This window comes from Macaca mulatta, chromosome 4 (assembly GCF_049350105.2).
Source record: "Macaca mulatta isolate MMU2019108-1 chromosome 4, T2T-MMU8v2.0, whole genome shotgun sequence".
NCBI classification, from domain to species: domain Eukaryota; kingdom Metazoa; phylum Chordata; class Mammalia; order Primates; family Cercopithecidae; genus Macaca; species Macaca mulatta.
In genome coordinates this window covers 139093824-139114412 of record NC_133409.1, presented here as the reverse complement: position 1 = coordinate 139114412, position 20589 = coordinate 139093824, and the positions used below count along the sequence as shown (strand labels likewise).

General features: G+C 50.3%; 3 protein-coding genes across 22 annotated transcripts in view; 2 read left to right on the top strand and 1 right to left on the bottom strand.

The window, feature by feature from the left end:
- The window catches only part of MEA1 (male-enhanced antigen 1), a 172736-nt gene that overhangs the window by 2819 nt on the left and 149328 nt on the right, over positions 1 to 20589 (bottom strand). Inside the window, exon 1 of one of the 19 annotated variants that reach the window (XM_077998443.1) lies at positions 18177 to 18187. The exons of 14 other annotated variants lie outside the window; for them this stretch is intronic. The gene's annotated coding sequence lies outside the window, so the exon portion shown is untranslated. Of the gene's footprint in view, positions 1 to 2196; positions 2207 to 6941; positions 6952 to 8228; positions 8239 to 8469; positions 8480 to 18176; positions 18188 to 20589 lie in introns of those variants that run through there. 4 more of the 19 variants (XM_077998452.1, XM_077998448.1, XM_077998446.1 and 1 more) reach the window with 4 other exon arrangements.
- KLHDC3 (kelch domain containing 3) lies at positions 40 to 7126 on the top strand. 2 transcript variants are annotated; one of them, XM_015136409.3, is made up of 11 exons: positions 40 to 139; positions 2935 to 3148; positions 3322 to 3498; positions 3655 to 3770; positions 3947 to 4018; positions 4145 to 4358; positions 4435 to 4521; positions 4665 to 4773; positions 4893 to 4966; positions 5093 to 5171; positions 6501 to 7126. In XM_015136409.3, exons 2-11 carry the CDS (start codon positions 2995 to 2997, stop codon positions 6565 to 6567), a joined length of 1149 nt encoding a protein of 382 aa, XP_014991895.1. In that variant the 5' UTR covers positions 40 to 139; positions 2935 to 2994; the 3' UTR covers positions 6568 to 7126. The 2 variants fall into 2 exon arrangements, with proteins under 2 accessions (XP_014991895.1, XP_077856046.1); XM_077999920.1 differs by lacking the exon at positions 40 to 139 and adding an exon at positions 659 to 1340 and having other exon boundaries at positions 2015 to 3148.
- On the top strand, positions 7464 to 15692 carry RRP36 (ribosomal RNA processing 36). The gene is made up of 7 exons (XM_015136411.3): positions 7464 to 7612; positions 10219 to 10366; positions 10499 to 10565; positions 11261 to 11365; positions 12453 to 12527; positions 12625 to 12742; positions 14624 to 15692. The coding sequence occupies exons 1-7, from the start codon at positions 7489 to 7491 to the stop codon at positions 14758 to 14760; spliced, it is 774 nt and encodes a 257-aa protein (XP_014991897.2). The 5' UTR covers positions 7464 to 7488; the 3' UTR covers positions 14761 to 15692.

Below are 20589 nucleotides of genomic sequence, written 5' to 3'. Positions count from 1 at the left end.
CGCGCACAGCTGCCCGCCGGAAGAATCGAGCTTGGCTGTGTTTATCTCGTTGGGGACTAAGGCGTCGGTTGGCGCGCAACGGGTTCTAGGCTGCAGGCAGCGCGAGGACCCGCGGCCCCGCCCCGGCTCGGCCTGGCAGGTAGCCTGGGATGGGTGGAAGGGCAAGGAAGAATTAGGGGGCTGAGGACGCGCTGTCTAGAGCTGGAGTGGCGGGGGAGGGGCCTGAGAGTGATGAGGTGGGGGTGGGGAGGGAGCTAGGGGGATGATGGGAAAGGAGAGTGTTAATGGGGAAAGCGAGTCTAGGGGAGGATGGCCAGGAGATGGGTAGGAGAGACCTGGTGTCTGGAGGAAGCAATGAAGGAAATGGGAAGGAAGACTGGGCTATGAAAACAGGGAAGTTGAGCGTAGTGGAAGGGGAGGGGTGACTGGCGTGGTGGGCTAGAGGAGGCCGGAATGTCTGGAAGAAGACAGGGATAGAGTCATATGCAGGGAGGGATATCCGTGGTCAGGGCATGTTAATTTTTCTTTCCTTAGTGGAGGTGGGAAAATGGAGGGCTGTTGGGTGGAGCTTGGAATGGTAGGAGAAGGAAAAATGAGAAAACTGCAAAGCTCTCACGAGATCGAGAAGGGCGAGAAATGGGGAATAAAAAATGCAAGAGACAGGCGGGTAGATACATTAAGGGAATAGAAGAAGCTTGAAAATGCTTGGTGGTGATGGAGGATTGGGGAGACCCAGGGATAAGAGGAGCCCCTGAGAGCCTGGGGGCTTGTTCTCCTTGAATTTGAGTTGTTCTTATGGCAGAGAAACTAAAATTTTTTTCCCCACCTTTGGCTGGAATTGCTTATCTCTTCTCCTGTGCATATTTTACTTTACCTTGACATATCTGAAGGGAAGAATAGAGGATATAAGGAAGGATGGAAGACTTCCATTCTTAAGCGCATCGACCTCTTAACAATTTCCACAAGCCCAGACCCAAGATATTTTGGAGACCGGGAGTAATGAAGTGAGAGTAGCTTCCTGCTGGGGCTATTTCAGGATGGGCCCCATGGCTATTTAAAGCTTGGGGTGTGGAGTTGGGGGAGGTTGGGTGGGTGGGACTAGCAAGCCAGCTGAAAGCCATGTCTCTTTCCTGCAAGGGGCCTCCCTTATTAGAGCTGTTTTTGTGCCTGAGGTTTTGCCTGGCCCTTTCCTCTGCCAGGGCTTCTTAAACAGGGAGCAGATGATGATCCACCCAAACTCAGGAGATGCCTGCCAGCAAAAGCATTGTCACTTGCAAGGATTTGCCTGAAAAAAACCTCAGATGTACCCAGGTGTACCTGCCACTAGGTTGACTGGTTGTGTTTAAGAGACCGTGACCGGCTGGGTGCGGTGGCTCACGCCTGTAATCCCAGCAGTTTGGAAGACCAAGGCAGGCGGATCACCTGAGGTCAGGAGTTTGAGACCAGCCTGGCCAACATGATGAAACCCTGTCTCTACTAAAAATACAAAAATTAGCCGGGTGTGGTGGCAGTCACCTGTAATCCCAGCTACTCAGGAGACTGAGGCAGGAGAATCCCTTGAACTCGGGAGGTGGAGGTTGCAGTGAGTCAAGATTGCACCATTGCACTCCAGCCTGGGAACAAGAGTGATACTTCATCTCAAAAAAAAAAAAAAAAAAAAAAAAAAGACCATGACCTCTCATGCTCGATCTTTCTCTTGTCCTGCCCAACGGCATTTTTTGCCTCCCTTCCCCTTTTTCTTTCTTTCTTTTTTTTTTTTTTGAGACAGAATCTCGCTCTGTCGCCAGGCTGGAGTGCAGTGGTGCGATCTGGGCTCACTCCAACCTTCGCCTCCCAAGTTCAAGCAATTCTGCCTCAGCCTCCTGAGTAGCTGGGACTACAGGCGCACGCCACCATGCCCAACTAATTTTTGTATTTTTAGTAGAGCCGGGTTTCACCATGTTGGCCAGGATGGTCTCCATCTCTTGACCTCGTGATCCACCTGCCTCGGCCTCTCAAGGTGCTGGGATTACAGGCGTGAGCCACCGTGCCCAGCCCCTTCCCCTTTCCATTGCACACTCTCACCTCTATCCGCCTTTCAGGAGCCCAAGTTGTGGAAGACCTTGTTCCCTCTTTTCTACTGGAAATGGCTTGTTCTACCACAGTAGCAGGGATGGGGAAGTGGCAGGAGGAGAAAACCCTTCCCTCTATCCCCATCCCCCAAGCCTAAGCATACACATACCTTTCTGGCTTAAGTCCTGGCAGCATACCAGGCACAGCTGTCAAAGGAACTCCTTGTGCCTGTGGGGGGCCCTGGGTGACCCCAATGACAACAACTCAGCTTGACAAGAGCTCCCTGTGAGGGGCTAACCAACCAAGGTAACATGGAGGTCCCTTCCTGGATCAGTCCCGCCCTATCCTGGGTAGGGGGATTGTTCTACTCTAAAAGCCTGAAAGCTTTTCTGCTTTGAGGCACTCATGCCAGCTTTCGATGGACTGTCTGAGGCTGGCTGGGCTATTAATAGCTGTGAGTATTTTGAGATCCCTTTCCCCACCTTAAAGAACACAGATTCTTAGAGAGGTGGCAGTAAGCAGAGCAGAGACAAGAGAATATACCATTTGGGAAGGGGCTTCAAGTTTGTGCCAAGCCAGGGACAGAGTGGAGCCTCCACGAGTAGGTGGTGACCATAATCAGCAGATTCTGAGCTGGCAATCAAGTGGGGGTGGCCCCACCCTTCACTGTTGGAGAACACTGGGCCAGGGCTAGCTCCCTGACCTCGGCAGCTCCCTTGGGGCAGGGCCAGCCACCTGAGCTGTGACTAGTGTCCCTGTGGAGGGGTAGTGTGGGAGGGCCACCAGGGTGACACTTGGAGGCAAAGGCTGGTTCTGGGCAGAGTCACAGTGAGCTGGGCAGAAGCCTTGCCTGAGGATCCTGTGGCCCCAATTTGTGTGCAGATAGCAGAGGCAGCAGGCCGTGCCGGGGGGGGCATGTTGCTGTAACCAGTGGTCCAGGGGATGTTACGGTGGACAGTGCACCTGGAGGGCGGGCCCCGCAGGGTGAACCATGCTGCAGTGGCTGTCGGGCATCGGGTATACTCCTTCGGGGGTTACTGCTCTGGTGAAGACTATGAGACGCTGCGTCAGATAGATGTGCACATTTTCAATGCAGGTAAGCCAGTGCTGGGGCTGTCCCTGAGTCCCCACATCAGGGTGGGAAACGGGCTGCTGATGAGGTTTGGCTGTGGTCTCTGGGACCAAGGGGATTGGGGACGAACATCTGGTTTGGGAAAGGTGGACAGCCTGGAGGGAAGTTCCCAGGGCTGAGCAGAGCTGTGTCCACAGTGTCCTTGCGTTGGACAAAGCTGCCCCCGGTGAAGTCTGCCATCCGTGGGCAAGCTCCTGTCGTACCCTACATGCGCTATGGACACTCAACCGTCCTCATTGACGACACGGTCCTCCTTTGGGGCGGGCGGAATGACACCGAAGGGGCCTGCAATGTGCTGTATGCCTTTGACGTCAGTGAGTATGGATCTCAGAGAGGCTATGTCCTTCTAGATGTTGTCTCAGTTGCCTGAGAAAGGTTTGGGTTGGGGTCTTGGGGAGTAGAGTACCCCAGAGCTCAGGAGGGAGTGTTGTAGAGGGTGCTTAGTTGAGCCATTTTCTCATCTCCTTCAGATACTCACAAGTGGTTCACACCCCGAGTGTCAGGGACAGTTCCTGGGGCCCGGGATGGACATTCGGCCTGTGTCCTAGGCAAGATCATGTACATTTTCGGGGGCTACGAGCAGCAGGTAGGTCTGGGAATAAACTAAGAGGTTTAGGGTGGGACTGAGAAAGAGGGGAAGGGCAATTTTGGATGGTGAAATGGGAGGCTTTGGCTTGTTTGCATGTTTTGAGGGGAGGGATGGAGGGTCAGAGAGTGACTGTTGGCTCCCTCTTTTCTTCCTCCTTTTCTCTTCCTACTCAGGCGGACTGCTTTTCCAATGACATTCACAAGCTAGATACCAGCACCATGACATGGACTCTTATCTGTACAAAGGTCTGCTCTTTCTTTTTTCTCCCAAATCCCCACCCTCCGTTGAAGAAATGATAGGAAGCTCAGTCAGAGCAGATCCTCTTCCAGCCTTTGTTCTGACCCCTCCACCATCTCTCTGCCTCTGCCCAGGGCAACCCTGCACGCTGGAGGGACTTCCACTCAGCCACAATGCTGGGAAGTCACATGTACGTCTTTGGGGGCCGTGCCGACCGCTTTGGGCCATTCCATTCCAACAATGAGATTTACTGCAACCGCATTCGAGTCTTTGACACCAGAACTGAGGCTTGGCTGGACTGTCCCCCGACTCCAGTGCTGCCTGAGGGGCGCCGGAGCCACTCGGCCTGTGAGTGTTTGTTACTTCCATGTGGAGTTCCTTTCCTGCCCTCTTCACACTCTTGATGTTTTCTCTCTCCTTCCAGTTGGCTACAATGGGGAGCTGTACATCTTTGGTGGCTATAATGCAAGGCTGAACCGGCACTTCCATGACCTCTGGAAGTTTAATCCTGGTAAAGAGCACTGCGTTTAGGGCAGGAACAAGGAGCAATTGAGGTGGGAGGAAAAGAAAATAATCCTGAGGAGGTGAGGGATGGGGGTGGGGAAGATACCTGGACTAGGCAGGTATTGAACTTCCATATAAATTTCTCTTCAGTGTCCTTTACCTGGAAAAAGATTGAACCGAAGGGGAAGGGGCCATGTCCCCGCCGGCGCCAGTGCTGCTGTATTGTTGGTGACAAGATTGTCCTCTTTGGGGGTACCAGGTTAGAAAGAGAGAGGGAAGGGCTCAGGGAAGTGACCAATGGGAGAGTGGGAGGTATTTGAAAAGGGGGTCTCATGGGTAGTTTTTGTCCTACTTTCATCTCTCTTTTGATCCTGACAGTCCATCTCCTGAGGAAGGCCTGGGAGATGAATTTGACCTCATAGATCATTCTGACTTACACATTTTGGACTTTAGTAAGTATAGTTACTTATTCCTGAATTGCTCCTGCCATCAAGGTCCCTGTCTTTGGGTGGTGATATCCAGGACTGGACCCTTTCCTCACCTTTGACCATCTCTTTTCCATAACTTCTCCCTTAAAGGCCCTAGTCTGAAGACTCTGTGCAAACTGGCCGTGATTCAATATAACCTAGACCAGTCCTGTTTGCCTCATGACATCAGGTACAGTGAGTGGCTGGAAGGGAGGGATTGGGTGAGCGTGAGTGAGCAGCACAGGTGTGACCTGATTAGCTTGGTCTCAGTATGGAGGAGACAGACATTATTGTTCTGCTGGAGATGTAATGTACTTGTGCGAAATGAGATGGAAGGAGGTGAATTGACAGCCATCATATAAAACTGTCAGCAGAATAAATTATATGAAAAAAAAATCCAGCTCAGCAGCGTCACTTTCTGAGACCTAAGCTTATACAGTTATTTTTGTGAACATGCTGAGAACTGATTAAATCTTAGAACCTAGCTGCAAAGTAAAGACAAGTTTAGGAGCCTCTGGATCACATTGGTTCCAGAAGATCTGGCTGCTTCCCTTTGAATTTAATTCTTAGGTTCCAATTAACCACCAGATGTTACTTTATGTATAATTTTTCAGGTTCAAATTAACCACCAGATGTTACTTTGTATATAATTTTTCCTGTCTGGGTCATTCTGAGATACTTCCTCTCTTTGTATCAGTTCAGTTTAACTCTTGCTGGCTGGGCATCCGGCCTCACACCTGTAATCCCATCACTTTGGGAGGTTGAGGTGGGCGAATCACTTGAGGTCAGGAGTTCGAGACCAGCCTGGCCAACATGGTGAAGCCCTGTCTCTACTAAAAATACAAAAATTAGCTGGGTGTGGTGGCAGCCACCAGTAGTCCCACCTACTTGGGAGGTTGAGGCAAGAGAACTGCTTGAACCCAGGAGGCGGGGGTTGCAGTGAGTCGAGATTGTGCCACTGCACCACTGTACTCCAGCCTGGGTGACAAAATGAGACTCTCAAAAAAAATAAAATAAATAATAATAATAACATGGTCTAATGGGTGGGGAAGGCCTCAGGAAGGATAGGAGTGCTGAGTCAGAGCCTTAAAAGGATGGGAGTTGAGAGCAAAAATGGGTATTCCTGGTGGGGGTGAGGCATTCCTGGTGAGAGTAAGGTGGAGGGGCTGTCTGGTTGGCTCTAAGCAAAGCAGGAAAGGCAGGTTGGGTTGTTGACTGACATGTTTACACAGATCTCAGGTGCCTGGACACTAGAATATACATATATATATATATATATATATATAAACATAAACCGGAAATCCATATGAGCTTGGAGGTAGAGGAGTGGGTGGTGTTGGATTTGGTGGTGGGTGGGTTCTGATTGTTAAACCTAATAGGGCTGTTAAGTAAGAGGTGGCTGTGGGTGGTTGAGCTTTAGGAAGTTGGAGGGACTGGTGTGTTTATAGCTTGGTTCAAGCATCCCTGGGCTTGGGCTGAGGGCCCCTCTTCTTTCTGTCTGTTATTGTTGGCCTTCCAGGTGGGAGCTGAATGCCATGACCACCAACAGCAATATAAGTCGCCCCATCGTCTCCTCCCATGGGTAGGAGGAAGTTTCTGCCACCTCCCCTCCTGAGCCTGCTGTCACCTTCACTGCCCCTGCCCATCTGTCATCCACCTGCGCCTTTGACCCCTGGACTTGGTATACCTCCATGTGGAGTTGTTGGGCGAGAGGTGTTCTCTGTGCTGTGAATTCAGTGGGGAGCTGTAGCGGGGTGGGGGCCAGGTTCCTCCCCCCTTGGGCCGAGGGCCCCTTCCCCTTGGTGCTCTGTCCCCATCCACCTCCTTTCAGCTGCTCCTGGGCCTCAGCTCTGCCCAGGGCCAGCCAGGTTCTGTTGGGAAGGGAAGGGAATGGGGAGAAGGGAGAAGCAAGCAGTGTCTGAGCCTCAGGAGCTTCCCCCTCCCCCTTTGCCTATCCCGTCCCCCTGCTTGAGCCTTGAGCCTTGACTGGGAGCTGAAAGGAGTTGCAGCTGTTGGCATGAGACCTCCTTCTCCCCGTCTTGGGGAGGCGGGGACCAGCAGATAATCCCATCCTTCCTTGAGCTGTCGCTGTACCCTGAAGCTCAGCCAGCTCAGATTTTATAAAAATTAATTAAAACCTCCAAACGTGTCGTGTGTTTTTGTGGAATATGGTGGAGAGGGCTGGAATTTGCAGTGGGGGCAGGGTATTGAGGACAAGCACCCTGAGGTTCTGGCTTCTCAGCCAAGGGTATTAGGAAACCAAATGCCACCAAGCCCTGGCCCAAGCTTCTCGGGCGTGGAACCCAGCGCCCTGCGACTCGGGCAGAAGGTTGCGACAATCTCTCCAGAGTGGGCTATCCTTTGGGCCGGCTCCCTGGCCGCCGGCCGCGCAGTCTATTTTCTGCCCAGTCGTCACTGGGAACGCCGGAAGAGGCGGGGCGGGGGGGGGCGGAGGCTGCAGTGGGCGGAAGCGGCGCCTTTTGTCTTCCGAGCGCTACTGCACGCTGATGCCGGGAGCTAACCGCCGCGCCGGGGCCGGCGCCGGGGCTCGACGTTCCCGCGGGGCCCGGGACCGCGAGGAGGACGGCGAGGGCCTGGAGCCTGGGGCCGCGGCCCGCGACCTATTGAGGGGTGAGGGCACGGGGCGGTGAGGGCACGGGGCGGGGCGGGGCGGGGCGGGCTGGGGAGGAGAAGGGGATTCCCAGGCGGGGCCCCGAGCCTGCAGAGACCGTGCCAGTAAGACTGCCAAGTTCTCTGAGAGGCCGACGCTACGCTAGGGGCGCCCCTGGTGCAATGGAAAGTGGGGGTGAGAGGAATTGCTTCCGGGATTAGGACATCCTGAGAAGTTTCTTCACGGCAGGATGAGAGTTTTCGGCAATGGGGAACGTATGTGCAATAGTATGGAGGCAGGAAAAGGCATGGATGGCAGCTGAAGGCTTAGTAGGTCAGAATTCAGCAGATTCCGTAGACTTTGTTTTTTAAATTTTTTATATTTTTTATTTTTTTGCGACAAAGTCTTGCCCTGTCGCCCAGGCTGGAGTGTAGTTGCACCATGACGGCTCACTGCGGCCTCGAACTCCCGGGCCCAAGAGATCCTCCTACCTCAGCCTCCCGAGTAGCTGGGACTACAGGCGCGTCACCACACCTGGATGGATGGTTTTATTTATTTATTTAATGTAGAGACAAGGTCTCACCATGTTACCAGGTGCTAGGGCTGGTCTCCAATTCCCCGGATCAAGTGATCCACCCCCCTCAGCCTCCCAAGGATTACAGACATGAGCTACTGTGCCCAGCAAATGCTGCAGGCTTTTTGTTAAGGCACAGTTCTAGCTGCTGGAGATACAGTTGTGAATGAAGTAGTCAAACACTCCTGTCCTGGCCGGGTGTGGTGGACGATCACACCTGTAATCCCAGCACCAGGGGAGACTGAAGCAAGAGGATCGCTTGAGCCCAGGAGTTCAAGACCAGCCTGGGCAACATAATGAGACCCCCCCTTTTCTACTAAAAATAAAAAAATGTAGCCAGGGTGGTGGCCCACGTCTGTATTCCTAGCCACTGAGGAGGCTAAGGCATGAGAATAGTTTGAGCCCAGGAGGTCGAGGCTGCAATGAGTAATGATTAGGCCACTGCACTTCAACAGAGCAAGACCTTTTTTCAAAATAAATAAAATTTAAGTCTGGGCGTGGCTCATGCCTGTAATCCCAGCACTGTGGGAGGCCGAGGTGGGTGGATCACAAGGTCAGAAGACCGAGACCATCTGGGCCAACATGGTGAAACCTGTCTCTATTAAAAATACAATAATCAGCTGGGCTTTGTGGCGCACCTTAGTCCCAGCTACTCAGGAGGTTGAGGCAGAAGAATCACTTGAACCTGGGAGGTGGAGGTTGCAGTGAGTTGAGATAGCGCCACTGCACTCCAGCCTGGTGACAGAGTGAGACTCCGGCTCAAAATAAATAAATAACATTTGAGGCAGACAAATAAATTATTACATTAAAAGGCAATAAAACACTGAATTGTAGACTTTAAAGAACTAGATTTTGTGGAATATGAATTATAGCTCAATTTTTTTAAGGTGATAGAGGATATGGAGAAAAAATAAAGCTGAGGAGAGGTTGCAATTTTTTTTTTCCAAGATAGAGTCTCACTCTTGCCCAGGCTGGAGTGCAGTGACATGATATTGGCTCACTGTACCCTCCACCTCCCAGGTTCAAGCTCTTCTCCTGCCTCAGCCTCCCAAGTAGCTGGGATTATAGGCACCTGCCATCATGCCCGGCTAATTTTTGTATTTTTGTAGAGACGGGGTTTCACCATGTTGGCCAGGCTGGTCTTGAACTCCTGACCTCAGGTGATTGATCCGCCTTGGCCTCCCAGAGTGCGGGGATTACAGGCGTGAGCCACCGCACCTGGGCAAGGGGTTGCAGTTTTAAATAACTTAGAGAAGACCTCTTTGGGAAGGTGATTTGAATAAAGGCTTGAAGGAGCTGAGGGAGGAGCTGTACCTATGTACAGCTTCTGGGGGAAGTATACCAAGCAGAGCAACATGTGCAGAGGAACTGAGGTGGGAACACACTGCTAGGAGACACGTTGAGAGGAGTGAGAAGGAGATGAGTAGATGAATTTAGAGACATGACAGGGGCCAGGTCACTTGGGGGCTTCCAGGCCATTATTAAGGCACATGGCTTTTACTGTGAGCAAAATGGAAGCCATTGGGGACTTTTGCCTATAGGAGTAACATGATCTGAAGTTTACGTGTGGGAGTGATAAGACCTGATTTTATTTTCAATGCCTCTCTCAGGCTGAATTGGGGCGCATAGCTTTGAGAGGAGTAAGACTGGTGGGTTGGGAGACTAGGAGGCTAGAGCACTGATTGAGGTGAGAGATGCTGAGCGTATGGACTAGGACACTGGCAATGGTAACTGAGCAAGGGAGGCAGAGGCTCTTCTGGAGAAACCCGTGAATGAGTAAAAGAGTGGAAAAAGAAGGGACTATGGTTGGTCCACCTTTGACCTTACATATACACCTTCCTTAGCAAGATGAGGCCCCAAGTTGCTGAAAAAGTTGGAGAGTTAGGTGTCAGTTTAACACTATTACAGCCTCTACTGCCTAGGACTTGTAATAATGATTGGTCTGATGGGGTATTAGAAAGGATTAGCTAGCTAAGGAATGGGGATGGGAAGATGTCTTTTCTGCAGTGGGACATGCTGAGCTGAGTTGTATGTCCCTCCCCACTTCCACAGGCACATCTAACATGTCATTTGAGGAACTGTTGGAATTGCAGAGCCAAGTGGGGACTAAGACGTACAAACAATTGGTAGCTGGAAACAGCCCTAAGAAACAAGGTTCTAGACCACCTATCCAAAATGCATGTGTTGCAGATAAGCACAGGTAAGCAAGGCTTGCCCTAGAAGTTGGAAGATAACTGGGACCTTGAATAGGTGTATGTTGTCTTGGGTGACAAGTGGGAAGCCTTTGACCAACACTGGAGTCCTTTTGACTTGGCCTTTAATTTCTCCATAGGCCTCTGGAAATGTCAGCCAAGATCCGAGTACCATTTTTACGTCAGGTTGTTCCCATCAGTAAAAAGGTAAGGAAGAAGGCCAGGCACGGTGGCTCATGCCTGTAATCCCAGCACTTTGGGAGGCCAAGGTGGGCAGATCACAAGGTCAGGAGTTCCAAGACCAGCATGACCAACATGGTCAAACCCCATCTCTACTAAAAATACAAAAATTAGCTGGGCATGATGGTGTGCGCCTGTAGTCTCAGCTGCTTGGAAAGTTGAGGCACAAGAATCGCTTGAACCTGGGAGGTGGAGGTTGCAGTGAGCCAGGATCATGCCACTGCCCTAAACCCTGGGGGACAGAGTGAGACTCTGTCTCAAAAATAAAAATAAGAAAAAAGAGGCCAGGCGCGTTGGCTCATGCCTGTAATCCCAGCACTTTGGGAGGCTGAGGTGGGCAGATCATGAGGTCAGGAGATCAAGACCATCCTAGCTAACACGGTGAAACCCTTGTCTCTACTAAAAATATAAAAAACCTAGCCGGGCGTGGTGGCGGGTGCCTGTAGTCGCCGTTAGTCGGGAGGCCGAGGCAGGAGAATGGCGCGAACACAGGAGGCAGAGCTTGCAGTGAGCTGAGATTGTGCCACTGCACTCCAGCCTGGGCAACAGCATCTCAAAAAACAAAAAAAAAAAAGAAAGGTGAGGAAGAGACAGGAAGCACTTTTTCTCAGTGAAAGGATATTGAACAGTTGTGTATTATATTCTCTCTGTTCTCTCCAAAGGTAGCCCGGGACCCTCGCTTTGATGATCTGTCAGGGGAATATAATCCTGAGGTGTTTGACAAAACATATCAATTCTTGAATGACATCCGAGCAAAAGAGAAAGAGGTACACAGCTTGAGACTGGTTTCTGGGGAATTTTGTGGGGTGGAAAACGAGGGCACGGGTTAGACAGTTGGGCAGGGGGAGCGGGAAGTATAGTGGAGGGCAGATTTAACTTTCTCCAATTCAGTTCATATTCAAATCCTGGCTCATAAGTTTACCAGCTGTGTGACTATTGACATGTTACTTAATCTCTCTATGCTTTAGTTTTCTAATCATAAAAAACAAAATAATTACTATCTCGGAGGCCAGGTGTGGTGGCTCAGCCTGTAATCCCAGCACTTGGGGAGACTGAGGTGAGCAGATCATTTGAGGCCAGCAGTTCAAGACCAGCCTGGCCAACATGGTGAAACCCCGTCTCTAGTAAAAATACAAAAATTAGCCAAGTGTGGTGTTGCATGCCTATAGTCCCAGCTACTCGAGAGGCTGAGGCATGAGAATTGCTTGTGCCCTGGAGACAGAGGTTGCAATGAGGCAAGATCATGGCACTGCACTCCAACCTGGGTGACAGGGCAAGACTGTCTCCAAACAAACAAAGAAACAGACAGACAAATAGTTACTGTCTTGGTGTTATCAGGTTAATATATGTGAACTTCTGGCCGGGTGCGGTGGCTCATGCCTGTAATCTCAGCACTTTGGGAGGCTGAGGCAGGCGAATCACGAGGTCAGGAGATTGAGACCATCCTGGCCAACATGGTGAAAGTAGTCTCTACTAAAATACAAAAGGAGGAGATCGAGACTATCCTGGCCAACAAGGTGATATTTAATCTCTACTAAAATACAAAAAAAATTAGCTGGGCGTGGTGGCGTGCGCCTGTAGTCCTAGCTACTCGAGAGGCTGAGGCAGGGGAATTGCTTGAACCCAGGAGGCGGAGGTTGCAGTGAGCCGAGATCGCACCACTGCACTGCAGCCTGGTGACAAAGCAAGACTCCGTCTCAAAAAAAAAAAATATGTGTGTATATATATACATATTTTTTTATATATATATATACACACACACATATATGTGAACTTCTTAGGATAATGCTTTACCTAAAATTTCAGCTAACATTTGCAGAATGCTAACCATGATATTCATTTTCCAATGTGGAGCTTGTGAAAAAACAGTTGAAGAAGCACCGTTCAGGAAAGGAGCATGAGAAACTGCAGCAACTGCTTCAGCGATTGGTGAGTGGGTAATAATTGTGGCGGGTAATGAAAGCAATTAAAGGTGGGGAGATATTCACAGTCCCTCCTATTCACACATCTCATCTTTGCTCCTTAGGAGCAGCAAGAAATGGCACAGCAGGAGCGAAAGCAACAGCAAGAGCTGCACCTGGCCCTGAAGCAAGAACGTCGGGCTCAGGCCCAGCAGGGCCATCGGCCATACTTCCTGAAGAAATGTGAGTTGGGCACAACTGTTGCTAACAGGGACAGGGGTGTGGGGCCCATGGTGGTAGAGTCCTGTGTTGGGGTGTCCCTGAGCCCCTTTAAGGAAGGCATGAAGGCTGGATCCCATGGTAACTTGGAGGAAAGTAGAAATAGTAGGGAGTTGTTGTTTGTAACCGGTCTTGTATCCCTAATTAGATCATGGCAGGGATTGTCACCTTTATCTCTTGGTCTACACTCCCCACTTCCCAACCCCCCCACACACACAGTGAATTTTATCTCTCAGTCTACACTACATGCGCGCGCGCACACACACACAGTTTTATCTTTTGGTTTACACACACACAATCAGTTTTATCTCTTGGTCTACACCAGACACATACACACAGAGTCAGTTTTATCTCTTGGTCTACACTACACACACACACACATACACACACACACATGGGCCAGGCACATAGGTATTCATAGTTGGTTGAATTGAGTAGGACTGAGATCATATAAAAAGTCATCAGTTGGGCTGGGCACAGTGGCTCACACCATAATCCCAGCACTTTGGGAGGCCAATGTGAGTGGGTCCTGAGGTCAGGAGTTTGAGACCAGCCTGGGGGCCAACATGGTGAAACCCCATCTCTACTAAAGATACAAAAAAATTAGCTGGGCGTGGTGGCACGCACCTATAATCCAGCTACTCAGGAGGCTGAGGCAGGAGAATCACTTGAGCCTGGGAGGCGGAAGTTGCAGAGCCTAGATTGCACCATTGTACTCCAGCCTGGGCAACAGGGCGAGACTCCGTCTCACAAAAAAATAATAATAATAATAAAAAAAATAAAAGTCGGCTGGGCGCAGTGACTCACGCCTGTGATCCCAGCACTTTGGGAGGCCGAGGTGGGCAGATCACGAGGTCAGGAGATTGAGACCATCCTGGCTAACATGGTGAAACCCTGTCTCTACTAAAAAATACAAAAAATTAGCCGGGTGTGGTGGCGGGTGCCTGTAGTCCCAGCTACTCGGCAGGCTGAGGCAGGAGAATGGCGTGAACCTGGGAGGTGGAGCTTGCAGTGAGCCGAGATCGCACTACTGCACTCCAGCCTGGGAAACAGAGTGAGACTCTGTCTCAAAAAAAAAAAATAATAATACATAAATAAAATAAAAGTCACCAGTTGGGCCAGGCGCAGTGCCTCACGCCTGTAATCCCAGCGCTTTGGGAGGCTGAGGAGGGTGGATCACAAAGTCAGGAGTTCAAGACCAGCCTGGCAAACATGGTGAAACCCCGTCTCTACTAAAAATACAAAAACTAGCTAGGTGTGGTGCTGTGCGTCTGTAATCCTAGCTACTCAGGAGGCTGAGGCCGGAGAATCGCTTGAACCTGGGAGGCGGAGGTTGCAGTGAGCTGAAATCGTGCCACAGCACTCTAGCCTGGGCAACAGAGCAAGACTCTGTCTCAAAAAAAAAAAAAAAGTCACCCGTTGGCCAGGCACAGTGGCTCACGCCTGTAATCCCAGCACTTTGGGAGGCTAAGGAGGGCGGATCACCTAAGGTCAGGAGTTCAAGACCAGCCTGGCCAACATGGCGTAACTCTCTGTCTACTAAAAATGCAAAAAAATTAGCCGGATGTGGTGGTGCATGCCTGTAATCCCAGCTACTCCGGAGGCTGAGGCAGGAGAATCACTTGAACCCAGAAGACGGAGGTTGCAGTGAGCCGAGATTGTGTCACTGCACTCCAGCCTGGGTGACAGAGCAGGACTCCGTCTCAAAAAAAAGATAAAGGGGCACCAGTGAGCTTTAAAGAACTCATGTATTCCAGCATAATGGCTTGGAGTTACTGACCTGGTTTGGGAAAGAATAGGGGCTTCCTTGTTTGCTCACCACCTTTCATTCTGCCTGTCATTTAGCTGAGCAGCGCCAGTTGGCACTAGCTGAGAAGTTCAAGGAGCTGAAACGCAGCAAGAAATTGGAGAACTTCTTGAGTCGAAAGAGGCGACGAAATGCAGGCAAGGACAGGAGGCATCTCCCTTTGAGCAAAGAGTAAGAAGGAACTATCCTCTGCTCTGCCACTGCCCCAGGGAGACATGAATCTGTGAGGACAGATTTGGCCGTGGCTGGTTTCCATTCAAGGGCAGGGATCATAGCTGCCCTTGAATCTCATTGCCTCAGAGAAGAGTAGAGGGCTCTTGGACTATCCCTAGGGCTACACAAGAAGAATTGTTCAGCCTTCTGTCATGCCACACAGCCTCAGCTTGGATCTGGTTCATTGTGTCCTTGTGTTCTTTTCTCATCCTTACCTTAAACCAGGGATTCTGATACCGAAGAAGAGGGGTCAGTGAAGACCATGGAGTCAGTTCATGACTCCCAGGGCTGGGACATTATGTAGGAGCCACTTCATAAACATTCTCTTTACTTATCTTTTTATTGTTTTTTTGTGGCCTTTTTGTGTGTGTTTTTTTCCCCCCCAAAACAGAGTCTGCTCTGTCACCCAGGCTAGAGTACAGTGGTGCAATCTTGGCTTACTGCAACCTCCACCTCCCAGGTTCAAGTGATTGTTGTGCCTCAGCCTCCCTGGTGGTATGCGCCTGTAATCCCAGCTACTCCGGAGGCTGAGGCAGGAGAATCACTTGAACCTGGGAGGCAGAGGTTGCAGTGAGCCAAGATCGTGCCACTACACTCCAGCCTGGGCAAAAAAAGTGAAACCACCCCCCCCCCAAAAAAAAGTCTCAAGTAGATAGTGTCTCCAGGGACCTGGCAGAAGCAAATGTAATCCTTTCTTGAGGATTGTTCTTTAAACCCAGGCCTCAAGGAATTCTTTCAGTTAAAATTTCAAGGAATATGAGCTTACAGTTAAAGCACACAAGGAAAGAAACCACCATGAGCAAGAGTCATTAGGAACAAAGGGCAACAGGATCAAACTGGCAAAAATTAAAATGTGAGAAATAAAAAATAAAAAATGTCATGTTTAAAGAAAAAGTGTGACAAATTAATGTCAAAAGGTACTAAACTGGTGTGATTAAAAAGTAAAACTTAAGGCTGGGTGCGGTGGCTCACGCCTGTAATCCCAGCACTTCGGGAGGCCGAGACGGGTGGATCACGAGGTCAGGAGATCGAGACCATCCTGGCTAACATGGTGAAACCCCGTCTCTACTAAAAAATACAAAAAACTAGCCGGGCGATGTGGCGGACGCCTGTAGTCCCAGCTACTCGGGAGGCTGAGGCAGGAGAATGGCGTGAACCCGGGAGGCGAAGCTTGCAGTGAGCTGAGATCCGTCCACTGCACTCCAGCCTGGGCGACAGAGTGAGACTCCGTCTCCAAAAAAAAAAAAGAAAAAAAAAAAACATGGAAGAGGCTTGGCGCAGTTGCTGACACCTGTAATCCCAGCTTTTTGGGAGGCATAGGGAGGATCCCTTGAGGTCTGCAGTTGGGGACCAGCCTGGGCAACATAAGGTGACTTTGTCTCTACAAAAAAAATTAAAAATCAGACATGTGACACACGCCTATAGTCCTAGCTCCTCTGGAGGCTGAGGCTGGAGGATTGCTTGAGCCCAAGAACTGGAGGTTGCAGTGAGCTGTGGTGGCATCACTGCACTCCAGCCTGGGTGACAGAGCAAGATCGTCTATAACATAACAAAATGGAAGATAAAACAAACATGAGATTTGACACAATCAATTTCAGGAAAGAATATTTCAAAGAGGCTGGACATTTTCTAGAATTTTTTTTGAGACAGGGTCTCCCTCTTGCCCAGGCTGGAGTGCAGTGGCATGATCTTGGCTCACTGCAACCTCCGCCTCCCAGGTTCAAGCTATTCTTCTGCCTCAACTCCCTGAGCAGCTGGGATTTCAGGTGTATGCCACCACACCTGGCTAATTTTTGTATTTTTGTAGGGAAGGGGTTTCACTGTGTTGGCCAGGCTGGTCTCAAACTCCTGACCTCAAGTAATCCACCCGCCTAGGCATCCCAAAGTGATAGGTTTACAGGTGTGAGCCACTGCACCCGGACAAGATTTTTTTTTCTTTTTTAAGGCTAGATAAATCATAAGCTATGGAACATTTGAAAGCCTATCCAGCCTGGGCAACATGGTGAAACCCCATCGCTACAAAGAATACTCAGGCGGCTGAGGCAGGAGGATCACTTGAGCCTGGGAGGTCAAGGCTGCAGTGAGCCATGATTGTGCCACTGCACTCCAACCTGGGCGACAGAGTGAGACCCTTTCTTAAATAACGCCTATCTTAAAAGCTCTATGCCCCCAGTTAGGAGACTAAGGTGGGACAATCCCTTGAGGCTAGGAGTTCAAAGCTGTAGTATGCAGTGACTGCGCTTGTGAACAGTCACTGCACTGCAGCCTAGGTAACACAGTGAGATCCTGTATCTAAAAGAAGGCAGCTCTTGGGCCAGGCACGGTGGCTCCCACGTGTAATCCCAGCAATTTGGGAGGCCGAGGAGGGCGGATCACAAGGTCAGGAGATCAAGATCATCTTGGCTAACACGGTGAAACCTCATCTGTACTAAAAATACAAAAAATTAGCCGGGCATGGTGGCATGCGCCTGTAGTCCTAGCTACTCAGGAGTTTGAGGCAGGAGAATTGCTTGAACCTAGGAGGTGGAGGCTGCAGTGAGCCGAGATTGCGCCACTGCACTCCAGTCTGGGCAGCAGAGCGAGACTCCATCTCAAAAAAAAAAAAAAAAAGGGTAGCTCTAATGAAAAGGAATAGAAGTAGAATCAGAAGTTAGGACATCTATTGCTTGATGCTTCTGGGATGGGGAAGATGTAGTTCTGGTGATAGAAACGGAAGCTGTCACATAATGGGAGATGAAGGAGAATCTGCTCTCCTGGTGATTGTAACCCTAGGGATGTAGCTACTGGGACAGGGGGAAGTGAGGGACCCAGTGCTGCAGGGTCCCTATTGTCACATATGTCAATCCTACTTTAAAGTCAAAGAATGGATTCTGGCTGATAAAGCCTATCAGAATCACGGTGTTGATGTGAAGGTGTCACATAGCCAAAATATGTTCTCTACTTTCTCTCTCGCTTCACTCTGATTAGCTAAGTCTTGGTCATATGGCTTTACAGCACTGGGAATACCAGGATCTGGTCTTTTATAGGGTAGGAGGTGGGCCCTATCTTCTGTGTAGATTTGTCGTGGGGAGTTTCCCAAGCATGGGAAATGGGCTCAGATGATGTGGTTATAAAATGTGAATGTCCACTAAAAGGTAGTCAGTGTTGGCTACCCTAAGCCTTCAAACTGCTGCTTTTCCCCTTCAACAAGGACCAAGGGGAGATACTGGAAAGCTCTGAGCTTTAGGTGTTGGTTTTTGGTTTTCGTTTTTGGTAATAGTTTTATTGAGATATAGTTCACTTAACTATACAGTTTACCCATTTAAAGTATACAGTGTTTTTTAGTATATTTACAGAATTGTGCAACTATTACCACAATTTTGGAACATTTTTGACACCCCCCCCCCAAAAAAAAAACCCATATGTCCTTTAGCAGTCATCCTCAATCTCCTCAGCCACTCATCTACTTTCTGTCTTTATAGATTTGCCTATTTGGGACATTTAATATAAATGGAATCTGTATGTGGTCTTTGCTTGATTTTGTTTTTGGGGAGGTGGGGGCTGACTACTTAGTCTTGACCAGCCAAGGTCCTAACCCAGCTGTAGAAATATAAGGAGTCACGGCTGTGAGGGTGGCCTCACAATGGGCTCAGGGTAATCAACTTCTGTCCCCTGAGTTATCTTAGAAATGAGGCCAACTGTCTGCCCTCTAGAATGGATGGCTCTGAGGGAGAGAAAGGTTCACATCCTTCCTGGTGCTGGTGACAGAAGGCTGGACTGTGCCTGAAGTCAAAGCTTCTCACCTGGATTTGGGCAAATCAAGGAGTTCTGAGTCTTGGGGTGGGGTGAGATGTGTGCTGAGGAGAGCAACACAGGAATTGCACTGCAGATGGCGACATGCAGGGTTTCAAGGCCAAAGCTGGTGTGTTCTTCCCTTAAGAATTGCTATAGGCCGACTGTGGTGGCTCACGCCTGTAATCCCAGCACTTTGGGAGGCCGAGGTGGGTGGATCACCTGAGGTCGGGAGTTCGAAACCAGCCTGACCAACACGGAGAAACCCCGTCTCTACTAAAAATACAAAATTAGCCGTGCGTGGTAGCACATGCCTGTAATCCCAGCTACTCGGGAGGCTGAGGCAGGAGAATTGCTTGAACCCCGGAGGTAGAGGTTGTAGTGAGCCGAGGTCATGCCATTGCACTCCAGCCTGGGCAACAAGAGTGAAACTCCATCTGGGGGGAAAAAAAAAAAGAGGCCGGGTGCAGTGGCTCATGTCTGTAATGCCAGCACTTTGGGAGGCCAGGGTGGCTGGATCACCTGAGGTCAGGAGTTTGAGACCAGCCTGACCAATATGGTAAAACCCTGTCTCTACTAAAAATACAAAAATTAGCTGGGTGTGGTGGCAGGCGCCTGTAATCCCAGCTACTAGGGAGGCCGAGGCAGGAGAATAGCTTGAACCTGGGAGGCAGAGGTTGCAGTGAGCCGAGGTCGTGCCACTGCACTCCTCCAGCCTGGGTGACAGAGCAAGACGCTGTCAAAAAAAAAAAAAAGAATTGATGGAGACTTTTTCCATTGCAGATGAGCAGGAAGGCACCCCATGGGAGACCGGCAAGGTGACTGAGTAGGATGCCCAGGGGCTGATGAGGGCAGTAAGTTCAAGGCATAGCCTGCAGCTCAGCCCAGGGAGGAGGCCTCGGGACAGTAGCAGAACGGGGCTATAGTGCAAGTAAGTTCTATCATCTGCCCCTGCATGCACTGCATGCTGGCCTGACTACTGGACCCTACAGCAGGAAGCTTCTTTGAATTTCTGGTGGAGAAGGATAAGCTCATAAAAAGCAGGAAAGTCCAGAGGAGGGCAAAAAGCTCTGGCACTTGAGAGCGAGCTCAAGAATACTGGGCCTGGGCCAATAAAAGGCTATAATCTCTGGTACCAAGGTGAAGAGGCACTAAGTGACAAGCTGCAGCAACCCCAGTGTTCCTGGGCCCACTGTGGCCCAGCCTGCTGCTGCTGCCTGTCTGGACTCTGCCCCAAACGGCAGCTGTCGCTTAGCAGGCTGGCCCCTGCTGTGAGAGCCACCAACACCATGGGAACAATACTGCAAAGCAAGCACTAGGGGGCCCCTCTGCCCTCTGTATTATGGCTTCATCCTGAGCAGCCTGACTCCCACAAGCCATGGCCTTTTTTCCCCCTAGACTTCAGATCTCAGTCCTGGTGGCACTCAGTTCTGTCTGGCTTCTGTGCCCTCCTTTACCACCTGACTCTCATCCCCCTTCCCCCTCCTTCCATAGCTTTTTCTGTCACCTCTGGGCTACAAGCCTTGGGATGCCTGGGTCATCCCTCCTTTCCTCCTCCCCAGTAGTCCTGCCAAGACACAGAGCTGCACCTTTGGCACGGGATCCCCTGGCCTGACCTGAGCTGCCCTGCTTCAGCAGGGGTGGTGCCAATGAAGCCAATCATAGTAGCACAAGCAAACCTCCCCAACAGTGGCAGGATAGAGGCTCACCTATAGGGGTAGTTAGGGGTAGGAGTTTTTGCCTTTTCTAAAATAGAGACAGGGTCTCTGTTGCCTAGGCAGGAGTGCAGTGGGTATTCGCAGGCACAATCCCACTACTGATCAATCAGCATTTTGAGCTGCTCTCTCTGACCTTGGCCAGTTCACCCCTTCTTATTTTTCTTCTTCTTTTTTTTTTTTGGGGGGACAGATTCTCGCTCTGTTGCCAGGCTGGAGTGCAGTGGAGCAATCTCAGCTCACTGCAACCTCTGCCTCCCGGGTTCAAGTGATTCTCCTGCCTCAGCCTCCCAAGTAGCTGGGAC